This window comes from Pantherophis guttatus, chromosome 8 (assembly GCF_059756535.1).
Source record: "Pantherophis guttatus breed Tessera chromosome 8, ASM5975653v1, whole genome shotgun sequence".
Lineage (NCBI taxonomy): Eukaryota > Metazoa > Chordata > Lepidosauria > Squamata > Colubridae > Pantherophis > Pantherophis guttatus.
In genome coordinates this window covers 66085535-66113346 of record NC_142070.1, presented here as the reverse complement: position 1 = coordinate 66113346, position 27812 = coordinate 66085535, and the positions used below count along the sequence as shown (strand labels likewise).

Genomic DNA, 27812 nt, shown 5'->3' with positions numbered 1-27812 from the left:
TTTACCATCTGTTTTGATTGACTGTAGTTAATGGACACTTCTCAGAATGTAAACCTGAAAGTTTCTACCATTTTAAAAGCAAGCAGATATTCATTTAATTGAAGAATGCTTCTTCCCCAACATTCATTAACTAACTTCTCAGTAATTTTTTCAATCTTAAGGAGTACAGCGCTTCAGTGTAGTTCAAAGCTTCTGTAAGGTCCCAGAAGTTTCCCTGAACCATTGAGATGCCAAAGAGAGTGAGACTCGAGACGAGGCTTACAAAAAGAAGCAGATTTTATTTATGGTCAAAACAAAATACTGGGTGAAACTATATCCAGAACATACAGATACAATCAGCGGTGGGTTGCTCCCATTCGGTCCGGTTCTTGCAAACCGGTAGTAATGGCAGTGGGAGGCTCTGCCCAGATGTCATCATGAATGATCTGCACATGCTCAGAAGCTTTGTGTGTGCACTCCCACTACGAACCGGTAGCGGAGGTAAGTAGAACCCACCCCTGGATATAATGCATGTAAGGAATAGCCACACCTTGGAGCAGGTATGGCGTCCTTTTATACCTTCAGAGGCATTAGCTTAATACCCAATTCTGGCACCTTGGCCCATGCCTTCCTTTGGCAGTGCAGCAAGGAACAGGGGGGTTGAGTGCTTAGCAACAGAGGGGTTGGGTCAGGGGGGAAATCCCATTGGTTTGGACTGGTTTGGGCGAACCAGTACTGATGATTTGCATTGGTTTGCTGAACCGGTAGCAATCATCCCTGGTGGCCCCGCCGCTGCCCGCCCGCCCACTCAACAGGAGCGCCGGGCAGGGGTGGAAGGCGGCCTTTTCTGCAGCATCCCCCTCCCCTCTTTCAATCGCCCTCCAAGGGGGGCTCTGCCTTTGCAGAAATGGGGCTGGCGGTTTGTACGGAGGATTGGCGGGGGGGATGCGCCACCCTCCGGGATGGAGAGCAGGGCAAGAAAAGGCTCCAAAGTTCACTCGGGCAGTCAAGCCATATGGCGGAGGGAAACTCAAAGTGTTGAGGGCTTCAGAAGGGCAGAATGTGCTTCAGAATGTGCAGCTCCTGGCTCTAACAGTGAGTGATGTCAAGTTGGCCACGTCCACAAGTCACATGGCCACCAAACCACGCCCACAGAACCGATAGCAAAATTTTTTAGATTTTACAACTGGTCTGGGTACTTAGAAATCCGCTTCCTGAAATATCCACCAGGCGCAGAATTGTACAGAAAAACAAGATAACAAGATAACAGAAGTTAGATCACTGGTAGGAGTAAATGGCCGAGGCAATTCCAATTCTTAGCAAAGCAATTCTTACAGGAGCAAAACAGCAAGTTTTTATTATGTCCCAGTAATTCTACCTATTCTACTATTATGTCTCTACATTCCTCCCTTTTCTATTTTGAACAGGATATGTCCTGTCAATGGTGAACTAGAGGTGTATATGGACAGTCTGGAGGACCATGATATTTGCCGGTTTATTGGGAGAGGTAGAAGACACTATGCGTTGGATTAAAAGGATGAAACAGAGGAGGAGGAGACCTCCAAAGGTTAACAACACTAGAAATCCAATCCTTTTCCAATAAGAGAAGGGACTGCCAAACCAGGTGAAGTCAACTGCCCCAGTCCAAGTGTGTACTGGGATGTGTGCGACCTTCTCCACTTTGGCAGAGCTTTTCCCTGATCATAAATTTTGTAAACAAAATTTGTGAGATTAAATTTTCCACACACACCTACTACAGTACTTTTGCTAACAAATAGTGTAAAGCAAACATATTCTGAGATATCGCTATTTTAAACAGTGTGCTGTTTAGCTATTAAATTTAAGCACAGCCTATAACCTTATAATTCTAAACAGCATATAAATGGGAGTTCTACAACCATACATACCATCTTCTGCCCAGGTGGCTGGTCCATATATCTGAATTATTCTTTTTGAATTAGGCCATACATGATCCTTCCATTCTCAACATTCTCTTCGATCTGTGGGCCTACTTTCTCATAAACAGGTACACCCAGTCTTTTACCTTGTTGTATGGACAGTAGAAAAAACTAGGTTTCACAGTTCCTAATATACATGCTTCATACCATCGCTTAGGCAATTGCGCATAGGCAAACTTTCCACATATCCAATATAAGCCATCTGGAGCATGCCAATTAAAAGTTACCACATTCGTCCATCACCCACCCTTTCTAGTTATATTTTCAAATGGTTACTAGGTTGTGTCTGGTTAATTCCAGACTGAAAGGTGACAATAAGCGAAGAAAACACATTTGCTTGTAGTATGTTTCACATATATCATTGCATGATATTCTCCTTCTATTAGTCCTATGCAGAAGAAAATTATTCCCAAATATTGAACCATTGCATTAAATCAATATATTTTATATTGTCAGGGATTATGATAACACTATCTCCTAGGACTACTGTGTTCAAGTCAAGTTGATCTGATTCAATGCCCCAATCCTCCGGTGTAAGATATATATAGGAATAGACTTTCAATGGGGAGCAATTCCTTGCACATTTCCACAATCACAGTGTCCCACTATTCTCCACAGGCATATATCAGTTCACAATCACAACAATAATAACAACATTCAGTGATACAGTTACAATCACAGAACCAACACAATCTGTAGAGTGCAAAGTTGCACAGCTTCTTTTGGGATCTTCAGATGGACTAACATAGGCCACCACTCAGGTCGGAAAGACCAAAAGGTTGCTACTCTTGCAATGAGAAAAATCACAATGACTACATCAGTTTTTGGAAATGTTTATCTCAGCAGGTCTTCTCCAGGAATCTCTTTCCACTCTAAGTTCTTCCACTGGTCCTTTTACACGTGTGTAGTGGTTCCACCCTTTGTCTTTAGTTTGGATTGCTGTTTCAGTGGTCAGCAGGATTTAGTAGGACCTGTCCCAGGCTTGGCTAAGTTTTTCCACATGTCAGATTTTATCAGGACCCAATCACCAGGCTGGAACATATGACCAAAATCAAGAGGTAGGATTTGAGCTAGAAGTCCTTCATTTCTGAGGCAAGATAAAGAAGAGGAGAGGCCAAGTATACAGTTCTTTACAGACATATCTTTAGTTTCATATTGTGGAATTTCCCCCATTCTGTCCAAGTGTGGAAATCCAAAGATCATTTCAGAAGGCAAAGCCAAGGGTAAAGATTTGGCTCACGGCATAGACAATTTTGCATTCCACTGAACATGACATTCCCACTGAATTCCCACTGCCTCCATGATTGATTGAAGCCCTTTTGCACGAAAATGAGTCCCTGGTTGTTGTCTATAGCTTCTACTACTCCATATCTAGGTATAATCTATTCCAATATAATTTTGGTGATTACTACTGCAGTGGCTCTCATGGCTGGATAAGCCTCAACCCATCCAGTCAAGTGGCCCACTATAAATATTTATGTCTCCCCATTTGAGGTAGTTTAATAAAATCAACTTGAATGCATTGAAATGGTCTCACACTAAAGTTTCCCTCCCTTTTCTTTATGTATAGAATTTGCAGTTCAGCAGTTCGAATCCCTAGTGCTGCGTAATGGGGTGAGCTCCCGTTCCTTGTCCCAGCTTCTGCTAACCTAGCAGTTCGAAAGCACATAAAAAATGAAAGTAGAAAAATAGGGACCATTTTTGGTGGGAAGGTAACAGCAATCCGTGTCTCTTTGGCGTTTAGTCATGCCGGCTCAAACGGAGATGAGCACTGCCCCCTAGAGTCAGGAAAGACTGGCACATCTGTGTGAGGGGATGTTGTGGCCCCGCCCTCTGAGCCTGTCCCATCGGAGGAAGAAAGCTCCGAGCATGAGGAAGAGGAGTCAGCCAGGCCTCCCTCTCCAGGCCCCTCCCCTCTGGCATTGTCTCAAGTGCCAGTCGAGGGAGAGGAGACAGCTGATTCGAGTCAAAGTGATAATGAAACATCATTCCTGGACGCACGCCTCCGAAGGCGTGATAAACGTTTGCAGCAGCTTGGGAGGCGTGCTAGGGATTAGCACTGAGTCACTGGACCACACCCCAGAGACTATATAATAGAGGGTAGTGGTCAAAGGATCCTTGTGATGAACAAAGCAAAACCTTGGAGTCACTAAAGCCTCGTCCGGAACTGCTGGGAGGAATATTATTTCTGTTTGGACTTTCTTGAACGTTCGTATCTTATCTGTCTGTTTGTGAAAATAAAGTAACTTGGCAGACGGTGTGTCTATCGCTGCCAAGTCGGAGATAAGAACTGGGTGCGTTCCAAAGTGTTTCCTTAACCCTCGACTGGCTGTGTGTGTGTGTGTGTGGGTACGGGGACAGATCAGGGGAACCTTTACCTTTACCTTGCTATTTTATCTCATTTTGCTGTATCATATCTCATTTTATTGCATTTTACAGTGGCTGGTGCTCCTGTCTGATATGGTCAATTGACTAATCAATAAAAGACATTATATCATACAATAAAAAGGAAATAGCTGACATAGATTTAAGGTTGCATGCAGGAAGCATCAGTTGAAAGTGTTGGGGTACCTGCCCTGCATCTTCTGGAAGGCAGTTCAGCAACTTGGTGCCATCGGTGTTCTTTAAAATCATAACACTCCACACTGCGGATAGCCTTTGGGGCTTGGCCTCCTACCACTACCATCACCTCTAACAGAAGCAACAACATAAGATATACATTAATTGGGGGGGAGGGGGAGAGAAACTGAACAGTCTCTGACAATGAACAAAAAAATTCCTATCCACAGTACCATTCCACTTCTCAGAAAAGCATTACTCAGGATGGGTTGAAAAGGTTCAAGGAAAGCCCTACAGATATGAATATAGTGCAGCCTTTTTTGACTTGTCCCTGGAAAAAAAGATGATGGCTCAGCGGCTAAGACGCTGAGCTTGTCGATCAAAAGGTCAGCAGTTCAGTGGTTTGAATCCCTAGTGCCACATAATGGAGTGAGCTCCCATTACTTGTCCCAGCTTCTGCCAACCTAGCAGTTCAAAACACGTAAAAAAATGCAAGTAGAAAAATAGGGACCACCTTTGGTGGGAAGGTAACAGCGTGGCGTGTGCCTTTGGTCTCCATGGTCATGTGCTCCACATGACCATGGAGACGTCTCCGGACAGCGCTGGCTCTTTGGCTTTGAAACGGAGATGAGCACTGCCACCCTAGAGTTGGGAATGACTAGCACATATGTGCAAAGGGAACCTTTACCTTCACCTTTATACCCAAACAATTCCCACTAATGAAAAAATGAGAAGGTATCTTCTTTTGCCTACATAGCAGTCATCTTAGTTAAGAGAGTTGTTTCTTTATGAATTGTAACTCTAATTAAGTCTGTTTAATGCCACACAACAGCTTTCAATTTTCTTAAATAAAAGGTGAAGTCCTAGCCTAGGTTAACAAGAATGTAGACACAAGTCAGCATCCATTTAATTAATTTAATTTAATTTAATTTAATTTAATAATTTAATTTAATTTAATAATTCAATTTATATGCCGCTCCTCTCTGAAGACTCAGGGCGGCTCACAATTCATTTTTAAAAAATCATTATAAAAAAACATTTAAAAATTAAAAACATTAAAAACATTAAAAACTTATTCATGCCATTCATGGCCGGATCTCACCAGATCACAAGAACGAGATCAACGGCCCCAGGCCTGCTGGAAAAGCCAGGTCTTCACTGCTTTTCGGAAGGCCAATAGGGTGGGGATGGTCCGGACCTCAGGAGGTAACTAGTTCCAGAGAGCTGGGGCAACCACAGAGAAGGCCCTCCACCGTGGGCCCGCCAGCCAGCATTGTTTAGCTGACGGGACCCAGAGGAGACCAACTCTGTGGGATCTTACCGGTCGCTGGGAGCTATGCGGCAGAAGGCGGTCTCAAAGATAACTTGGCCCTGAGCCATTTTGTATGCACCTGACAAGACTCTCTGGCTGTTTTATTAATTTTACTAGATTGATTTAAGTATGCTTTAATTGAACAGGAAATTAAGACATAATGGCTTCTTCCAATTCTATAATTTTCTACTTCATTTCAATTATTCGAATTATATATATATATATTAAAATAAAAAAGAGCCGCTGACTTAAATCACATACATTTTTTCATACAATGCAAGTCAATTCGAAAAGGAAATACATATAAGTGACATGCTTACCTTTGGAAGGCAGGAAGGTGTTCTTAACTTTGTTCGTGTGGACTTCATCAAAGCTCTTTATTCAAGTGGCAACAAATGGTACTTCATTGCTTCAATTAGGTAATCTTTACACGCACTGCTATTTTTAACAAGTATCTCTTCTTCAACTCTCTGTGAATTAGCCATATTGATGCAATCTTAGCAAGAAAGAACACACTGACTAATTTGCATGAATGTAGTTTCCATGTAGTTATTAGTTCTGAATTGGTTCAGTGAAAACTTTAAAATAATTTTTCCCAACAATTATTGCTAAATGAAAATAAACTAGAGATAATGACAATCTGATCTATTTATCTTTTTTATTTGTGAAGTACTCTTTGAAATATTCTATACGAATAATAAAGATTTTTTTTTATTAATATTGATCAGTGTTTTTCAGCCTGGGCAACTTCTAGATGTGCAGACTTCAGTTTCCAGAGTTCTCACCTTGAGAGACGAAGGAATTCTGAAAGCTGAAGTTTGCATGTCTGAAGTTGTCCATATTGGAGAACTGTGACTTTTTAATTTATTATCAAATTTATTTTATAATTTTTTGTATTTTATATTCATATAATTTAGCTATCCCGTTTATGGTGCCCTTAGTTCGTATAACCCTCAAACCTGCAAATCCAATCTATATACAATACTATTAAAACTCTTGTTGTCATTACCATTAACTGAGTGAAATGGTGCATTAGAGGGCAACAATATTTGAACCAAGATACTGTATTTTTCGGAGTATAAGACGCTCCAGACTATAAGATGCACCTACCTTTTTTGGTGAGGAAAACAAGAAAAAGAAATCTGCCTCTGCCTCCCAGCAATTTTGCCTCCTTGCAGCAAAGAGCAAATAGCCTGCTTTACTTTCATTTTCGTTTTCAGCATAGCTTGATTAGCACAAGAAAAAAATATCTGCTCCCAGCAATTTATCTTCTTGCAGCAAGCAGCAGAGGCCTGCGCAAAACAGCTGAGAGCAAAACAGCTGAGAGTCGGGAGGCTGATCCAATCAGCTTGTGCTAATTAGGTTGTGCTGAAGCTGAAATGAGCTGTTTCTTCTTGCTGCTAGGAGGTAAACTGCTGGGAGGCAGAGGCCAAAGGGTGGGGTACTGTGGGTGGGCGGGGTTACATTCAGTGTATAAGATGCACCTAAATTTTCACCCGCTTTTACAGGGAAAAAAGACCCCATCTTTGTCCAGGAATGCAAAAATTATATATATTACTCCTATATTTCCTCACAACAACCTTATGAGGTAGATTGGGTTAAAGTCATTAAGGGAGTTGCTGTGGTTGCAGATGGAGTAGAAACTGAATCTCTCTGGTGTCAGTCAAATACGTTAGCCATTGTCCGTGGTCCTTGCCCATTCTATTCATTTATTAGCTTCCTACTCTGTAACTGAATGTAGACTGCCCCCTTCAGTCACTGGAGATCAGGTAGACCAGTACCATCCTAGCCCTTAGGAGGTCATCAGCCCCTATTTTTAAACTGTCTTTGACAGTTTTGTAAACTCAGTGGAGAAGTCAATAGGGATTCTAAACTGTTCTCCGGTGAGAATATCATTTGGTAAAAATAAAATTAAATATTAAAATTAAAATTCTAATTAACCCTGACGGAATATAAAAAAGAGAGGGGGTGTATTATGATCAAGAAATGACATACCTCAACAATACCTCTTTCAACAACAAACCTAAACAGGGAAAGAGTAAAAAGCAAAATGCATAATTTACACAACACAATATTTCTCCTGATATTGATGCCATGGTTTTAAGTCTTCCTTTACTATTGTGCATTCCTATTTCCTGGAAAATCTGTCAATTTCTGCTGTGTGAAGGAAAAGGTCAGGATAGGCAATTTGCAACCTCTGTCTAATGAACTCCTCAATTTATATAGCAATAATGAACCCTTTGCAATTTAGTTCCGACAGAACATCAGACAATACAACTGCGTCTTTCAAATGACACTCTTTTGTGCCAAAGTCCTTCCAACGAGGAATGGATGGAATCCTTCTGTGAGTAATCAAGAGCAAATTACATTGACATTTAATGACAGACCCAAATAAATAAGCCAAATTTATTAAAATTTACTTCATGGGTCCTCAAGACAGTGTTGAATTGAGAATGGGCATATTCCACAATAATGGAATCAATGTGAGATTGTAGGTATGTAGGTGGGTGGGTAGCAAGAAGGAAGAGGGGAGAGGAGGGAGGGAAGAAAAAACAGCAGAGGGAGGGAGGGAGGGAGGGAGGGAGGGAGGGAGGGAGGGAGGAAGGAAGGAAGGAAGGAAGGAAGGAAGGAAGGAAGGAAGGAAGGAAGGAAGGAAGGAAGGAAGGATTGCCAACACTCATTCAAGAAATTAAATGGGGAAGCCAACAGGAAATTGGAAGTTGCTCCCCTCTCACTGATTTTTTTTCACATATGGTTATTTTCTCACGTATAGTTCTCTGTTTCAATAACGAGATATCTACTAAACGAAGACCCAACGAAGCACAGGTTGCCTAGGATGATTATAAAGGTTGTTTCAACTTTTATAGAAAGCACCAATTTGGGGGATTTTATTATCCGGAATGGATCAACTTGTTGGGGCCAACTTGTGGCCAACTTGCTGCAAGACAACTTGCCATGGGACAATTCAACAAATACACAAGGTAAATTTTCAATAGAACTGTGGCCAGTAATAATAAAATAAAGAAAGTCAATAGAGAAATAGTATTATCTAATATCAACGAAAATGCGGTCACCATTAGTAAAAGTAACCGAATGAAATGATTAATAGAACAATTGAATTGTCGTGCAGTCTGTTGGCTATGGTGAGTTGGTTGCAGCAAGTTGGCCAAATCAGGGCTGTCAAATTCCCATCCCACGGGCTGGATGCGTCACGCACTGGCCACACCCATTTAGCGAAGGAGAAAAAAGTCCCGATATATCACATGATGCCGCCATGATGATGGGAGTTTGATACCCGTGGCCTAGACCCTTTGTTACAGTGGTGAAATACAAATTTTTTTACTACTGGTTCTGTGGGCATGACTTGGTGGGCATGGCAGGGGACGGATACTGCAAAATCTCCATTCCCACCCCATTCCTGGGGAAGGATGCTGCAAAATCCCCTTTCGCACCCCACTCCAGGGGGAAGGATATTGCAAAATCTCCATTCCCATCCCATTCCTGGGGAAGGAGACTGCAAAATCTCCATTCCCAACCCACTCCTGAGGGAAAGATACTGCAAAATCTCCATTCCCTCCCCACTCTGGGCCAGCCAGAGGTGGTATTTCCCAGTTCTCCAAACTGCTCAAAATTTCCGCTACCGGGTCTCCAGAATTGTCAGAACCTGCTGGATTTCACCCTTGCTTTGTTATGTTTCTTCCTTTACACAAACTTTTATCTTGCAATGTAACCAGGGAATAAAAGACCATGAATGAAATGTCTCCAGTTAATTACCTGGACCAAATATTCCTTTGACAGCAAAGGTAATCGAACATGTTCCATCAGATGGGCCATGAGTTCTTGCCTCACATCTTTGTCATAGTTAACCCAAGCAATCACTGCTTCAAACACCTTATGTGAAATAAAGACACGTTATGAGTTCTGCATATGGTTTTCTTGATAGATAGATATAGAACGCTAAGATTTTGCTTATTTTATAATTCAAGCTGAAAGAGAGGAAGAACATTTCCAGCAACAGCCAGCTGGAACTGCCTTGTCTCCACCCATTCATCTCTTAGAAGTGAAGACATATTGATTATATAAAGTTTTAATTTATCTAGACCAGATTAATATGTTTTAAAATGTAACAATAACTAGCTAGTTTTGGCATTACAAAGAACAACACATCTAATTTCCCCTATGAATTCTTTTTTTGAATTAGCTGGAACTAAGGATTCCTATCAGTATTTATACTTTTACGCTTTTTCACATGTTTAGCAGTATGCCGTCCGTGGGTGAGACGTCAGAGATGGCTCGGGAGTTCATGGCTTCCATGACAGCTATGGACCTGACCCAGTTAATTCATGGCCCTACCCACACAGGGGGAAACACGCTGGATCTGGTTTTTGTCTCTGGACAGTGGTTGAGGGATCTTGATATAGGGGATATAGTTACTGAACCCTTGTCATGGTCAGATCACTCTCTCCTTCGTCTCGACTTTCGAACCGCTGCACCCCGCCGCAGGGAGGCGGAGCCGGTCAGATGGTTCCGCCCCAGGCGCCTGATGGAACCTGACAGATTCCAGACGGAGCTTGGGCCATTTCCTGAGGTTCTGGCACACGCCTCGACTGGAGACCTGGTGGCCGCCTGGGATAGGGCGGCTGCTGGTGCTCTGGATCGGGTCGTGCCTTTGCGGCCTCTGACCCGGCGCCGATCTCAATTGGCTCCTTGGTTTACCGAGGAGCTGAGGGAGTTGAAGCGCCGGAAAAGACGCCTAGAGAGTAGTTGGAGGGCCAGTCTTCTTGAATCTGACCGGACACTAGTAAGATCCCACATTAGGAATTACTTAGTGGCGATAAAAGCAGCGAAATGTAGTTATTTTGCTGCTCTTATTGCGTCATCAGATAATCGCCCGGCCGCCCTCTTTAGGGTGACCCGCTCCCTGCTCCACCAGGAAGCGCGGGAGGACCCCTTGGAGGGTAGAGCCGAGGATTTTGTTCAGTATCTGTATGACAAAATCACTCAGATTCGGGAAGATTTGGACTCCGACTGGGTAGTCTCAGGGGGAGAGACAGGGGCAGGTCTTGAGAATGTTATCTGGGATGAGTTTGATCCTGTGACCCCTGAGGACGTGGACAGGATTCTGGGTAGACTGAACGCGACCACTTGTTTATTGGACCCGTGTCCTTCCTGGTTAGTACTGGCTTCCCGGGAAGTGACACGAGGCTGGCTCCAGGGGATTATAAACGCTTCGCTGAGTGAGGGTGACTTTCCCGCCGCCTTGAAAGAGGCGGTGGTGAGGCCTCTCCTCAAGAAGCCTTCCCTGGACCCGGCAATGTTGGTAAATTATCGTCCGGTCTCCAATCTTCGCTTTGTTGCGAAGGTTGTTGAGAGTGTGGTCGCGCAACAGCTCCCCCAGCACCTGGATGAAACGACGTATCTGGATCCGTTCCAGTCGGGCTTCAGGCCCGGGTACAGCACGGAAACGGCATTGGTCGCGTTGGTTGATGATCTCTGGAGGGCTCGGGACAGGGGGTGCTCCTCTGTCCTGGTCCTGTTAGATCTCTCAGCGGCTTTTGATACCATCGACCATGGTATCATGCTGCACCGGTTGGAAGAGTTGGGGGTGGGAGGCACTGTGTTGCGGTGGTTCTCCTCCTTTCTCTCTGACCGGTCGCAGTCTGTGTTGACAGGGGGACAGAGGTCGACCCCGAGGCCCCTCATATGTGGGGTGCCGCAAGGGTCGGTCCTCTCGCCTCTCCTGTTCAACATTTATGTGAAGCCGCTGGGCGAGATCATCCGTGGTTTCGGGGTGGAGTACCATCAGTACGCTGACGACACCCAGCTGTACATCTCCACCCCGGATCACCCCAACGATGCCCTTGAAGTGATGTCCCGGTGCCTGGAGGCCGTACGGATCTGGATGGGGAGGAACAGGCTCAGGCTCAACCCATCCAAGACTGAGTGGCTGTGGTTTCCGACGTCCCGATATAGTCAGTTGACGCCATCACTGACTATTGGGGGCGAATCATTGGCCCCCACGGAGAGGGCTCGCAACTTGGGCGTCCTCCTGGACTCACGGCTGTCTTTAGAAGAGCACTTGACGGCCGTGACCGGGAGGATTTTTCATCAGGTTCGCCTGATTCGCCAGTTGCGTCCCTTTCTGGATCGGGACTCTTTACGCACGGTCACTCATGCCCTTGTCACCTCCCGCCTGGACTATTGCAACGCTCTCTACATGGGGCTCCCCTTGAGGAGCACCCGGAGGCTCCAACTGGCGCAGAGTGCGGCCGCGCGGGTGGTAATGGGAGCGACATGGCGTTCCCATGTAACACCTCTCCTGCGCGAGCTGCACTGGCTCCCGGTGGTCTTCCGGGTGCGCTTCAAGGTTTTGGTTACCACCTTTAAAGCGCTCCATGGCTTAGGACCCGGGTACTTGCGGGACCGCCTACTACCACCAATAGCCTCCCACCGGCCGGTACGCTCCCATAGAGAGGGGCTCCTCCGGGTGCCGTCAGCCAAACAATGCCGACTGGCGGCCCCCAGGGGGAGAGCCTTCTCTGTGGGGGCACCTACTATCTGGAACGAGCTCCCCCCAGAGATACGGAGGATCCCGGATCTGCGCACCTTCCGCCGCGCCTTAAAGACCTTACTATTTCACCAGGCCGGCCTGGCCTAATTTTCCCCCTCTTTTATAAAAGATTTTTAAAATTTTAAATATTTTTTAGTATTTATATATTCAATTTTAAATTGGTTTTAAAAGTTTGGGGTTTTAAATTTGTCGGGGCCAAAATTATTTAATTTGATTTTATTCTATTTTTTAAATTTTGTATTGTATGTGTTTTTATTGTTTGGCTGTGCACCGCCCTGAGTCCTTCGGGAGTAGGGCGGTATAGAAATCTAATAAATAATAATAATAATAATAATAATAATTTGTATCATATACAGTTTGATTCAGATTATTTTTTTCACAATTGGTTTTCCTTGAGGAGATAAATATTAGAATCTTCCTCCAGTTTATTAATAGTTGGAGTTAATGTAGGAGACCCCTTTCTTCCTCTAAGCAAGAAAAGAGTCTCCTGCATTATCACCAACTATATAATAATGTAGATAAAACGGTTTTCTTTGAGGTTCATAGATTTTTGCTTTGGCAGCCACAATTGAAAAAAAAAAATCTGAACAGAATGAAGTGAAAGGGAAAAAACATTCAAAGATCTTTCTCCTATATCCTCCTATCAAGATATATTGTAAAGGGATAAATATTTCAACAATGCGCCTTCTAATCTACCGGTAGTTCCATGATTTTAAAGGTGTGTAAAAACTTTTGCATTAAAACTATTTCAAAGCCAAAGTTAGACACTTCTGATCTTACTGCAACTGTTCTTATATTGGAATATTTTGGGCAAAAAAAGACACAGCATCTGAGTTTCAGATCAAAAAAGAACAGAACACTCCATTTCAAACTCAAATTTTAAACATTAGCATCTAAAACAGATTGCACACCTCTATATTATTACATATCGTAACGGCTAAATAAGGAAGACATTACCTTACTTTTTCTTCTGATGGTACTGTCAATTTGTCACTGGATATTAAGCTGCACACCTGTTCTACACCAATACTGAGAAATTCCTCACCTAGTACAACCTCAGTAAAGTGCTGTTCTATTTCAAGAAAAAAAATGTAAATATACAGATTGTAGCAACAGAAAAAGCATGAAGGAAGCATTTTATCCTTATAGAGATTCAGGAAACACAAAATAGTTTTCTTTCTAGTTATATTTGCTAGAATATACAGCTCATGTCAATGAAAGAATAATGTCATTTAAAATGTGGAAATCTCATTTATAAAGCCAACTGGACTTTGTGTGCAACTACCAACATAATTTCTAAAGTAAGACCACTATATTTGGAAAATAAGACTGACTATTAGGTCTTCCTTTTGAAAGATGTAATACATAATAAGATTAAAGACTGGAATCATGGCAGTGGCTGGATAAATCCTATTTTAAATACAGGGTTATCCCAAAGTCTTAGTACAGAACTATATTAAGTGCAAAGTGTGCATAATGCTATATACATCAAGAGCATAAACAAACAAATATCAGCAAACAAGATAGATGAATTCTACTATTATTAATGGTAAGCAGGATTAACAATTTAACCATGGATGCTGGAGGGTTATGTTTGATGGGCTTGTTTTTGTAAGCCACCCATGTTCTGTTTCATCTGGCATCTGGCTCCATTGGGAACAGGCAGATAAACTCTAGCAAACAGGTTTTCATGCAGATTATATTTATTTCGGGTATCCTCAAACAGACTTACAATCATGGTGAGTCAAGGTGAGATTCATCCAAGTATTTCATAATCTATCCCATTTCCTAGTGTAAAATGACGGTAGTTCTATCCCCCTGTTCAGAAAGCATGCTCCTCTCTTCTGTGGTAGTTCAAAATGGCCAGGTCTTTGTTCTGCACCCAGGCAGAGAGCCTCAGTGGCCAATCAGACACACAGATGTGGTTACATGTCATGGACTACATTTCCCGTAATGCAATCTCTCTCTACATCTCCCACAATGCAATCTCTTAAGGAGACAGCTCTTAATTTTAAGGTAACTAATTCACTATAAATCACTATCTGAAACAGCACAGGAAGGAAGAGATAAGGAGCCTTGCAGTGGCATCCTGCCATCTTGGGGGAGGGGGGGAAACATCTGTAAAATAAACGACTCCTGCAAGGAAATGCAGTTACCCAGCCAATCCTTTTGTATTAAAAATATTCAGATTTAATTTCTTTTTACTTTATTTGTGTAAATAAAATCTTTTCCCAGCAGCTTTTTTCATATGCATAATCTTTTAAACTATAGATCACTTTTATTACATTTCAAGTAAAAAAAAATAATAGAATAAGCATTGTTTTTGAGGGGATATCAGAAGTGGAAAATGCTGGCACAAAAACACTCTTCAGTGCCCGAAAACCATAAAGCTATACCCCACCCAATTTCTGCAGCAGATGTCTTTAAGAAAAAAAAGTTTATGGCTTTCTAAAAGATAGAATCCCGGTTAAGCAGGTTATACAATTTAGTGTTTTCCATAGTAAGTCAGAAAGGCCAAGAAGTATTCAATATAATCTAAGGAAGTTCCTATGGTTTCCTCATGTACATCTCTAGGGATAGTTTTGATTGTATGTAATATAGATGGTTAGTTATCTAAAGTCTCCACTATCAAATTTCAGTGCCCATACACATTCTGTTCCAGTTATCAATACCTGCCACTGTGTATTAACAAAAACACAGCACTTATTGTTTGATAGGAACAAACCAAAAGGAGCCAGGAAATAATAGCCTGAACCCCAATATTATTTCATTTGCCGTACAGAAAACATGACAAAGAAATCAACCACAGCTATTTTAAGACAAATTATCTTAATAATCAAATCAGCAATTTACAGTTATGTGTAATACAGATTACAATAACATTCATTAAAAACCAAGTAAAAATATTATTTGTAGCAAATTAAGATGGTTTCTTAAATCTACCTAATTGGGAAAGAGGATTCCCACAAAAGTTTTAATTGGTGAACTCAATGTAGTTGTTCTTTCTAAACTTTAGGATTCAGATTAATGCAAAAAACCTCCCTTATTTTAATTTTAATGTACATCTTTTTTTTTTTACATAATTTCAATCATTTGGTCATATTTAACATTTTCTTAAATATATATTGTATTTGTTTGACATATCTATAGGATAGAAAAAGCACAATCATTTGGAAAATGCATCAGTGAATGTTTTTCCTGCTGCAAACATAAGCTTGGTTGGTTTGTTAAAAGCTGCATTTTGCTTTGAATTGCAATACTTATTACGTTTTCTAGTTTTAAGCAAAAATACGAGGCCATGTCCCTCTTTGGTGTTCCAAGAGTGTTGCAAATGGGAAATTTATTCCAGCTTCTTTTCCACTGTGTCTTTCTGTTTCTTCATTTTCTCTAGGTAAGAATTGTACTGCGAATCAGTTCCGAAGAGTTTATCCCACCATGTGAAGGTTGAAGAGTAATTTCCAATGAAGTTCATATGATGGAAGTCATGAAAGCGAGAGCCAGCATAAAAGGGCAGGAAATGTAAAGGATTCAGAGGAATATCATAGCCACTGAAAGGAAAAATAATGGAATGCACAGACTGTTAAATTTACAATATGCAGAAAAAAACTTCTCAACCCTGGGAAGAGATAAGTAACATACTAAGACAAGTTTCTACATGGTGATTATTCCATAAACCTACATAACCTAGTCAAGCATGAGTTTTTCATATTTTTCATTTTCTCCCATAGTATCTGCCAGCCAATCCGATCTGGCAGGATTGGTGCCCTTTGAGTTCCATTGATTCAACGATCACATCTATAAACATCCCAGAAGAATGCCTTTCTCTGTACCAACAACTGCCCTCTGGAATGTGGTTCCTCACAAGATTTGAATGGCCCAGCCAACTGATGTTTTGAAGGGCCCTTAAAATCTTTGTCCAGGCCTTTGGTGAGTGTAACTCAAGCCCCTTTTTCTTTGTTCCCATCAGCAAGCACCTGGGCAGCAGTCTCCCAATGGGCAGCAGGGTGCTTGCTGGCTGCATGAGAAAAGCCTAGAAACTAGTGGATTGTGATTTCACTGAACTAGGGCTGCATAAAAATCTTGGTTTACGTAGGAAGAACCTGGCTATAGAAAAATACATACATACATACATACATACATACATACATACACTGCTCAAAAAAAATAAAGGGAACACAAGCAGAAGACATCCGAGAACTGAATGAATGAAACAGTCTTATTAAATACTTTGTTTGTTACATACAGTGGTTTTGTGTTCCCTTTAGTTGTTTGAGCAGTGTATAAACTACTGTATGTAAAGAACAAAGTATTTAATAACGATATTTCATATATTAGACGCAATTCTATTTCAGATGGTGTTTTTCCATGCAGCTTCAGTTCATCTATGTAAAGTAGATAGGATAGCCAAGCAGATGTTTTTGATGTTTGATAGCCATGACTTGATTTATTCTGTACTGTTGACAATGACAAGCAGTAGTGGTAATAGTGAATCTCCTTGAATTCTCTTTTGATATTAACATCTCCCAGGCTATCACCACTGACCAGCAACTATGTCTTCCATTGTGCATCTTTACAGAAAACCTCTAATGTTTGTACTGACTCCTGTTATTTCTAGGCACCTGATTTTTCTTGTCCTTTTCTGTTTTTATTACAAGTTCTTTCATTTCATCTTATATTTTATTCTAATCCACTTTCTTTATCCAGGCTCCATTCTTGTATTTCTTTATATTAAAAAAATGCATCTTTCATACTACTTTCTCTTATGATCTATCATTTGTTGTTTATATCTTATGATTTATGATCTATGACATCACTTTGTCGTTTGTATGTACAACGAGAGCTTACGCACTGGATACAAATTCCTTGTATGTTCAATCACACTTGACCGATAAAGAATTCTATTCTATTCCATTCCATGTTGTCCCATAGCTGCACCCAGAACTACACTGTTTCTTTATCAGGTATTGATGGGTTCACTGCAGTCATTCCATTGATGGATTGTACAAACGTTTCTGATTTGATTGAAATTGGAGATTCTGCCGATAGTGTGCAATTTGAGCTTCATATTTGCTGATCTTCTTGGCTACAGCCAGTATTTGATACTTTATTATTTCCAGTGCTTCTTTAACCTTCCTTGTTTCTAGATGATATCTCTTGATCAGATTTTTCAGTTTTCTTATTCTTCAGGTTTATTTTTCTTTCATCTGTTCAATATTCTATTTAACTAGTGAAAACCTTTTTGCCCAAACAATATCTGAAGAATTTAGAAGCTTGTCATGGAGAAGTTATTGACAACTTTTTCAAATAGTTGTTTAAATAATTCTAAAATTTCTGAATCTGAACACAAAGAATCATAAATAAGTAACAGAAGATTACCTGTGAACATCAATGGTCTCTATCAAACGACAAACCATCCATGCCCATAGCAAAATTAGGTGATTACAGAAGACAATTATTCCAATGAAGAATCCAGTTCCAAGGATTAGAGTTTCTAAAGGATGTGCATATGCAGCTTGCATCCCAAATGGTGCCTCAAGAAAAGTATACAGAAAAGGTTTGTGCACGTGTATCCATACTGAAGAAAAAATTCATATATATGGTTCAATATGACTGTTTCAGGAGATTATCTTCCTTCATGTGCTAACCTTGAACTCACACAGTTTCAGGAAATGTAAGACTGAATAAATAGAACACATTTCTAAATGTAATAATGTTTGCTACTGCTAACTCCAGACAGCTCCTTAAAACAGTAGGTGCTGTATAACTGTGGATACTGTATGTTTTAAAGACACACAGATAGGATTTAATAGATCAGGAAACTTGTGTATTCAGTGAAGTTTTCCTCAACGTTTAAAAAAGATCATGCTAAAGAGGTTGCTTGATACTAATCATATTATTTTAGAGACAGAAATTAAGTTATTCAAGTAAAACTGACAAATGTACAAATGTTCTGCAAAACATATTGTTGGTTTACTGCAATGTTTAAAACTCTTAACCTCTTGTAAACCTTTCTGGCCCCATATGATAGGAAGAACTTTAAGTAAAGATCATATAGACAAATAATAAACCCCAGGTTTCGTCTCCCTATTTCTAAAAATAATAACTAACACATGTCCATTGCATGAAATTTTAAGGTTGCAATCATATACCGAAACAAGTTCCAGTGAGTTGCATAGAATATTCTTATTGGTAAGCGCATATACAATTTAACCATGTAAACCAAAAACTTAAGAAATTACATACAAGAAATTCATGATGTACTTTGTGGATATATTTATAAATTTTCTTATGATGAAGTAGTCGATGCAAGAAATAATGCCAGGTATCTTCAATCACAGCACATCCAAAACACTGAGCAAGTATCATAAACCTTTAAAAGAAAAATTAGCTTTTGAGATATATATTTGTGCAATCTATCCAATGATCAATGCTAGAAACCTGACATAAAATACACAGAAATTTTAATAAAATATTTTTCCCCCTTGGAGCAACAAGCACAGCAAAATAAATTGCTTTTTGAGAAAGACAGGAAACAGTAGTTACATATGATGTAGTTTATATTATATTTAAAATAAAATAGCACTTAGGCTTCAATTTTCATCCTGAATAAAGATATCCAGGTATTATCTATTATATTTGTATTTGTTTTGTAGAATGAATAAGTGATAAAATTTGAAGAATGTATAGAGATTAACAGACAATTAGAAATAACAGACACTTACCCTCTGGAAATAAATACTGGGAGAGGCCGAGGCACCCCGGTGGGGTGTCTCTGTGTGTGTGTGTGTGTTTTCCAGCATAATTCTGGAGCGCCTGGGCCGTTAAGGAGACCAAGTGCGGTGTCCTAGAGTGGCAATTGTTTGTGATGTCAGTTCCTTCGCAGCTTCCTCTAGAAAGCCAGCCGTGACATTCGCCCTCCAGTGGACCAATGGGGAAGTGCATGTTGGATTTGGGGCAAAGTGCCAGAATCATAGACAGGGTGGGAAAGAGGAGCACATGGGAGGGGGAAGGGAGAGGGCAGGGATGATGGGCATGGGAGTAGGGGGAAGAAAGGCACTTCTCTCATGTAATGTAAGAATGTAAGAACCAGACTTTTGTTTGTTTTACCACACATCTGTTGCATTTATTCCCAATCATAATGAAAACTTTTGGGAAGCTGACTGAAAGCAAAATTCTTTATTTAGATGGATGGTGAATTAGATTTAGCACAGAAGGTATTGCTCGTTTGATTTTAAGGCTTTTTTTTTTTTAAAGAAGAATTAACAACAACTCTTTATTCATGTTTATATTGTGCTTACTGTAGAAGCTTTCAGTTTTAAAAAGCATAATGTCCATCTGTATTAACAATTGTGTTGACAGTCTGTGCTTATTTTCAATTGCCTTAAAATCATTTTCAATCCCTCAGAAGCCTCTGACAACCTTCCTTCCCTCCTTCCCCCCATCTGCCCCTTTCATCTAGGACACAGCATTCTCTAGTTTTTAATAAATTTGAAATTACTGAGCCATAGATTCAAAAACATTTTTGGTCAAACTTCTGGAAATATCTCCCAAATCCAGTCCTTTATCAGCATATAATTGCCTCCCACCGGCCAGTTCGTTCCCACAGAGGGGGCATCTTTAGGGTGCCGTCAGCCAGACAATGTCAGCTGGCGACCCCCAGGGGGAGAGCCTTCTCTGTGGTGGCACCTACCCTCTGGAACAATCTACCCCCAGAGATACGAGTGATCCCAGACCTCTGGACTTTTCGTCGGGCCCTTAAAACCTATTTTTTTCAGTTAGCCGAGCTGTCCTGATTTTATGGTGGGTTTTTAAAATTTGATATTGATTTTAATTGAAATGTTTTAAATTATGGGTCAAACTTTATTTAATTATTTTAAATCTATTTTAACTTTTGTGTACAAGTGTTTTATTTTGGCTGTTCACCGCCCTGAGTCCGAAAGGAGAAGGGTGGTATAGAAATCTGAAAAATAAATAAATAAATAAATAAATAAATAAAAATATCAGTATTTTTAATGTGTGGAAATATGTATTTTTAACAAACAAATAATGACAAATAATCAAATATTACTTACCATCTTGGCATCCTTTCCCAGTCATAAGGAATATTGAAATTGATGTTTGGAAGAAACCCACCTTACCATTTATTATGCATGAAGACAATAAAGCGGCCATTGAAATATCCAGATCCGATGCAATTGGACAAAGGTCCAGGCATATTGATATAAAGTTTAAGCATGTGAGACAACTGTCTCAAGACGGATTCATTAAAGCAATACATTGCGATACTTCTGAACAATTAGCTGACATATTAACAAAACCCTTACCTTCTAAACAACACAAATATTTAACTTCTAAATTATATGTATTATATTGTCCTGAATCAGAATGTAATTGGTGTTGTGTAACGAACCGGCATTTAGAGGGGGATTTGTCAGATGTAAATGCCTTATTCTCCAATGTGTAAATAATGTATATATGGAACATCAGAGGTTAACTTATTCTTTGGACTTTAATGTATTCATAACTTACCACACCCATTCCTAGCTCCACCCCTTGTATATATAAGGAGCCACCCTCACCATTCTCGTCGCTTCTACCTTGAATATTCAGTGAATATAGAATGCCTATCATAATTAAAAAGAAATATATTTAAAGCTCTAACTCCTATTATCTTTATTGAGTCTGATCCTGAAAATATTGCAACAGAAATATTCTGTGAAATAATAGGTACCACATATGAGAGGCAGCTGAATAAAAAACTGATTGAACATAAGATTTTTAAAACATTTCCATTGTCCTGTCCATGTTTCTGGTTTATCCTATAATAGCGGCAAATAAACAAAAATAATTAAATAGTGAATATAGCAAACTGATTACTTTTCCTACAGGCTCTCTTTCCAACTACAATAATGCTAACATAAAACATATCACAACATATTCTGGACTTTTGTACTTCTGTTGCAATGTCTCCTACAGTACATGTAAAGGCTTGAGGTTATACAATTTTGTCCTTGCTCTCTACCCCATATGCCTGTTATTCTAATTACTGAGATAGGAAAATTACTGTCCATTCATAGTGATTCTCTTAGTTAAGAATACAATCTTAGGCAAGTTTACTTACAAACATAAGCGTCATTATGTTCAGTGGTATTTTCTCCATAAGTATGGATAGGACTGCAGCAAAGTAAGATGCTTAACTTGAGTTCAAATATTACACTGCAAAATGTGCATTCTTGAAATGAGGTGATTTGAATATGAACCATCTGATTTTTTAAGAATTAGAGAACTGTTCTCTGATTATTTTTAATTTTGATTTTATTTGTCCTGCACTGAGATTAATAATTTCAGGCGAGATTTCTTCTGATGCACTTTAGTCAATACAAATATTAGTGAGGATTCAATAAATAATTCACACATTATATAAGTTATAAATCAACTACTATCTGGAATGAGCTCCCCCCAGAGATACGGAGGATCCCAGATCTACGCACCTTCCGCCGCGCTCTCAAGACCTTTTTATTCCATAAGGCTGGCCTGGCCTAATTTTTCCCTTTTTTCCTTTTTAAAACACAAATTTTAAATTGTTTTTAATTCATTGGGGTGTTTTAAATCTGTCTTCGGCCAAATTGTTTAATTCGGTTTTATTCTGTTTTTAAATTTTGTATTTATGTATTTTTATCTTGTGGCTGTTCACCGCCCTGAATCCTTCGGGAGTAGGGCGGTATATAAATCAAATAAACTAAACTAAACTGCTTTAAGTTATAAATCTAGTTAAAACTCTGCTTTAAATAAAGTTTTCTGTAGGCAAGAGTTATGTATATGGCTGCTAGTTAAAGGACGGCCCGTAATTTCATGATATTTCATGAATTTCATAAAGACTTTAGTCTTCTCCCATCAAATAATTTGCAGATACATTAACAACAGGTTTTTCAAGTGATTAGCTCCAAGCCTGACAGAAAAGCTCTTTGTTCTCATGATTTTTTTTGAAGTTATATTTTCACAATTTGTTGAAGGTAATTACTGAAGCTTAGCATTTATTGCATCTCAGCATATCTTTGAATACATCTTTGTAGTTAAGAGAAGCCAAATAATATCCCAGTAGATAAATTTAATTTATTGTAATCATCAGAGTTTCAAGTCCTTTTTATTCATTTTTTTCAATACTACCAGATAGAACTGAGATTTGATACCAATTTTTTGCAAAAGAGCCAATAGACACAAATTTCATATTACGACACCACACAATAAGGACAAAGAAGTATCAGATCATTTTAACCTCCCAGGACACTCAACAGCCACAAAGGCTTTTAACGCACTATAAATGTAATTATATGTAATTTTAAATTGTAATTTATTTTATATGTAGTTTGCATCTGTGTAACAATCTTTCCTCTCCCTTCACTCTCCCTCATTACAATTCAAATCCTAAATGTAGTCACTCTGGGCATTTAACGAAATGAACTTTGAGAGGGAGAGGAGCTGACGTTGTGACATGATGGACGGAGGATTCCTGGGGCTCCAGGATCGCCGCTGAGAGCCCCGCCACCAGACGGTCCTAATTGGACCTCACAGTCTTGTTTTGACTGTGATAGTGGAGGGCACATCCTGACAATCCCAGGGTCACCGCAAAGTCCCTGGTTGATCCAGGAGAAGCCCTTTTTATAGTGGCGGGATGACAGCCATTGTAGCTGCTGAAGTTGGGACAGCTCCGGAAGATTAGAAGGACAGTGATTCAATGCGGTGAGAGACTTTCAATTTAAATCAATATAAAAGAACATCCTGAAACTGAAGTAAAAACTAAATTGGAGATAAAAAGAAATTAAGCAGCGAAATTAAGGTGGACTTTTTTTTTATTTGTTTTTGACTGGAACTGGATTGAAAGGGATTAATAGAACTGAGAATTTTTGTCTTACGTTTTTAAGCCTCTGTGCTTTTATTATAATTCTCTTTCTATTTAATCTTTTCTTCTTTTTTGAGGATTATTTCTTTTTCAATTTAATTGATTAGGCCACTTGTATTTTTTTTTTAAAAAAAAATTGGATTACAATTGTGGGAAAGGAAGGGGAGTGTGTAATATTGCCATCTAGTGGATTGGAAATTTTGTTTCTTATTTTTTCTGCTCAAGCTGCAAATTGCAACAATTGCGTTACATTTTGTTACAACTCAAGGACTCTGAACTTTCTTGAAGATAAGATAGTTGGAAGCACATCTGTGGAAATTTGAATTATCTGTATTGTTTATTCAGGTGTTCTTCGGGGAACTATCAGAAGTAAGAGTCTGAGACTGAATGAGCAAGATTTGTTAGTGTTTGGGAGGGAGAGCAGCAGAAAAACTGAAATCTATCTTTTTTTTCTCTCCCTTCATTTTTTCCTTGCTAAGTGATAACTCTCTGTATTCTTCCCCTGTTTAAACATTTTTAATGGACTTATGAAACTTTTTCCCCCCTCTTATAAATAACTGAATTGGATTAAGGTACACAAGTGCCTGAAGATTGTTTTTTCTTTTCTTTATTGGCTTTTTATCTTCCAGTTTTGTTTTCTTTCTTTTCTGTCTGGCCTTCCTTTCTGATGTTTTTCATTTTTTTTTTTTTTTTGATATTTGGATTAATATACACCTCCTTTAAATTGGATTATGGTATAGAAGAACCTGAAGAATTGTTATTTTTTTCTATTTTTTTTTCTTTTTCTTTTCTTTTTGGTTTCCTTTTTTTTTTGGCTATTTGTGACTACTTGATAGAATGAGTAGAAAGGTAACGGCAGTAGGCAAAAACTTTGGGATACAATGAAAGCTTATGCCAGAGGTCTGATAATGGACTATACAAGGAAAAGAAATATTAAGAAAAGACAAACTTATAAAATACTAGAAGATGATTACAAGAGATTTGAAAAAGAACTCCAGAAATCTCCACATAAAAAAGATGTTAAAATGAAAATGGACACAATAAAACATAAAATGGAGTTATTGGAGAAAGAAGATCTAGCCCAAAAAATTAGAAGTACTAAACAGAATTATTTTGAGAATGCTAACAAGCCAGGCAGATGGTTAGCATATAAATTGAAAAAAGAGAGAGAATCAAGAAAAATAATACAACTAATGGACGACCAAGAACAAAGCAAATTTGGGAACAAGGAGAAGAAAAAAAAATATTCAGGACTATTATAGACAACTGTATGAGCAGGAAAGTATAGAGGAGGGAAATGTTATACAATACCTCCAAAATGCAAATTTACCTCAGACCCCTAAAGATATCGAGGAGATGCTAGAGGGAAATATAACGATGATGGAACTAACTGAAACAATTAAAAAACAAAAGAATGGGAAGGTACCAGGACCAGATGGACTGCCAGCGGAATATTATAAGACATTGCAGGAATCCTTGAGTCTCCCACTTTTAGAAGTGATGACAAAGAAGGATACACCCAAGTCATGGTCAGAGGCATATACATATTACATTGGTTCCTAAGGAAGACACTGACCCACAACAAATCAAAAACTATAGACCCATATCCCTGCTAAATTCAGATTATAAAATTGTTGCTTCAATACTGGCAGAAAGACTTAAAAGATATCTAAACAACTTTATACATTTAGATCAAAATGGGTTTCTGCCAAAGAGACAAATTAGAGATAATATGAGAATAATTCTGGACACTTTTGAATATTATGAGGTCCATCCTGAAAAGCAAATGGCTCTGATATTTTTAGATGCACAAAAAGCTTTTGACAATGTGAATTGGCGATTTATGTTGCTTCAAATGGAACAGATGGGCTTTGGCAAAAAATTTATTCAAGCAATAGAAGCTATATATCATAAACAAACTGCAAAAGTAATGATAGATGGAGAATTGACATATTCTACTGAGATAAAAAAAGGTACCAGACAAGGTTGTCCACTGTCCCCTCTCTTGTTTGTATTAACATTAGAAGTGCTAAATAGAAATATTAGAGAAGAAAAAGATATAAAAGGAATGAAAATTCAAAAGGAAGAATATACATTGCAAGCATTTGCAGATGACCTGGTTTTTATTCTTGAAGATCCATTAATATAAATAACTACACTGATAGATAAAATAGGAGAGTTTGGGAAAGTAGCAGGTTTGAAAATTAATAAAGATAAAACGAAGATTTTGACTAAAAATATGTTGGTAAAACAAAAAGAATTGGCGGAAATATCAAAGATGCAGGTCAAAAATAAAGTTAAATATTTGGGGATATATTTGACAGCAAGATGTAGCAAACTTAAGGAGAATAACTACAACAAACTCAACAGTTTGGGGCAGACTTGGCGAAATGAGAAAATTTACAACTATCATTGATTGGGAGGATATTGACTATTAAGCTGAATATTTTGAATAATATTCAAAATAATAATAATAATATGAATAATAAATGAGGATAATGATCCAAAGATATATACCAGGTTGATAACATGAGAAATTAGATAATTTGTAAAATATGAATATGGGGATTAAGCACAAGGGATTTGTAACCGATCGACACACCGTTTGCAATTGTTATGAAAGATGGATTTTTTATTTTTTGTTTGTTTAAAAATAAAAAAATAAAAAGAAATGAACTTCAATGACATTTGAAATTTAATGACACAAAAACAGCTATCGGAAAGTTTCTGATATTTCACTAACAAAGTTAGTGTGTTAACAAAGGTTAACCCAGCTCTTGCCCTCAATGTTTACAATGAGAGCACATAGTTCAGTCAAGTGGTCCAACTGGTCCAGAACGTAGCCGCGCGGGTGATTATGGGCGCAGCTCGTTACGCCCATGTAACACCTCTCCTACGCGAGCTGCACTGGCTCCCGGTGGTCTTCCGGGTGCGATTCAAGGTGTTACTTATCACCTTTAAAGTGCTCCATGGCTTAGGACCTGGGTACCTACGAGACCGTCTTTTGCCACCAATAGCCTCCCACCGACCAGTTCGTTCTCACAGGGAGGAACTACTCAGGGTACTGTCAGTCAAATTATGTCGACTGGCGACTCCCAGGGGGAGGGCCTTCTCTGTGGGGGCTCCAACCCTTTGGAATGAACTGCCCCCGGAAATACAGAATATCCCTGATCTCCGTGCTTTCCGCCGTGCCCTCAAGACCCTGATGTTCCAACAGGCGGGGCTAAACATACGAACATGTGAATGATTTTTTAAATGTTATCTAATTCTGGGTTTTATTTAATTGACCAAACTAAGTAATAATTTTAATTAGCAATTTTATGATGTTTGTGTGCCTATATTTTTCTTGACTGTACACCACCTTGAGTCCTACGGGAGAAAGGCGGTATAGAAATATAATAAATAAATAAATAAGTGGAATTGAAATCTTATCAAGAAACTGGCACAGGAACAGATTTTTTTTCTAACCAAATGCAAACAACATATCATTCCTAAAGGAATGAAATAACCTCTAGTCTGAATAACAGAACAGAATAACAGAGTTGGAAGGGACCTTGGAGGTCTTCTGGCCCAAGCCCCTGCTCAAGCTGGAGACCCTATACCACTTCAGACAAATGGTTGTCCAATCTCTTCTTAAAAACTTCCAGTGTTGGAGCATTTGACACCAGAACTCAAACAAGGGGGAAAAAATGATTTAAACTTTTTGGACATTTTATGGCATATCTCAAAGTGCCAGTTTTGGAAAAACAGGACTTTAACTCCACCACTGAATGAGAGGTTGCTGAACTTGCATGTTATTTATTTATTTTTATCCCCCCTTTTTACAAGTGGCTCAAGACAGAAAGCATACCTAAAATTCCTTCCTCCTATTCTCTCCACAACCCTGGCAGATGGTTGGGTTGAGAGAGAATGACAGTCCCAAAGTCACTCAGATGGATGGATGGACAGACATATCTCCCAAAAGTTTTAGCAATCTCAGAACATCTCAACAAATATAATGTTTTTAACATAATACAAATTCTAACTGATATAATAGTAATCTATCTTACACTGCATTTTCCTAACCAATGGTCTTGCCCTCCTTACTCCCATCGCACCCCAATTTAAATCCTACATTAGTATGATAAAGTGAGTTGCATATCGTAAACATTTATACATTTTAATAGCAAAATAAAGCTAAATAAAGTGCTACCAAACTCCTGCTAATGTTTTAGCACTATAGATTAACATTGTGTTCTCTTCACTTTTAAAATTCCATCTTACCTGCTGTATTTTATATTTTTGCATATAAGGTATAAACTGAAGTACAAATCCAGGTAAGGATATTAAAAAATAGAAAACTTCAAGACCAAGAAATGAACCCCAAGTTGCAATCTGGAATTTAGTGTAATTGTCCAGCATAGAGGTCCAAGCATTTTTAAGTGGCTTTTGTAGTGGATTCTCAGGCAGCAAAGAGTCAATGTATTCTATAGCAAGGTAGGCGGAATGCAGTATCTCAGAACTATTGTTATTTGCCATCGTTCAGTTCTGGCA

At 39.1% G+C, this 27812-nt stretch overlaps 1 protein-coding gene across 1 annotated transcript; it reads right to left on the bottom strand.

Annotated features, from left to right (window-relative positions):
- Positions 1-258: 258 nt before the first annotated feature.
- LOC148112698 (methylsterol monooxygenase 1-like) lies at positions 259-27812 on the bottom strand. Its single transcript, XM_087874901.1, has 9 exons — positions 27543-27812; positions 21084-21198; positions 20452-20512; positions 18623-18749; positions 17756-17910; positions 13337-15927; positions 9583-9699; positions 6129-6278; positions 259-4626 (listed from the first exon to the last, which is right to left on the bottom strand). Exons 1-6 carry the CDS (start codon positions 27795-27797, stop codon positions 15720-15722), a joined length of 921 nt encoding a protein of 306 aa, XP_087731027.1. The 5' UTR covers positions 27798-27812; the 3' UTR covers positions 259-4626; positions 6129-6278; positions 9583-9699; positions 13337-15719.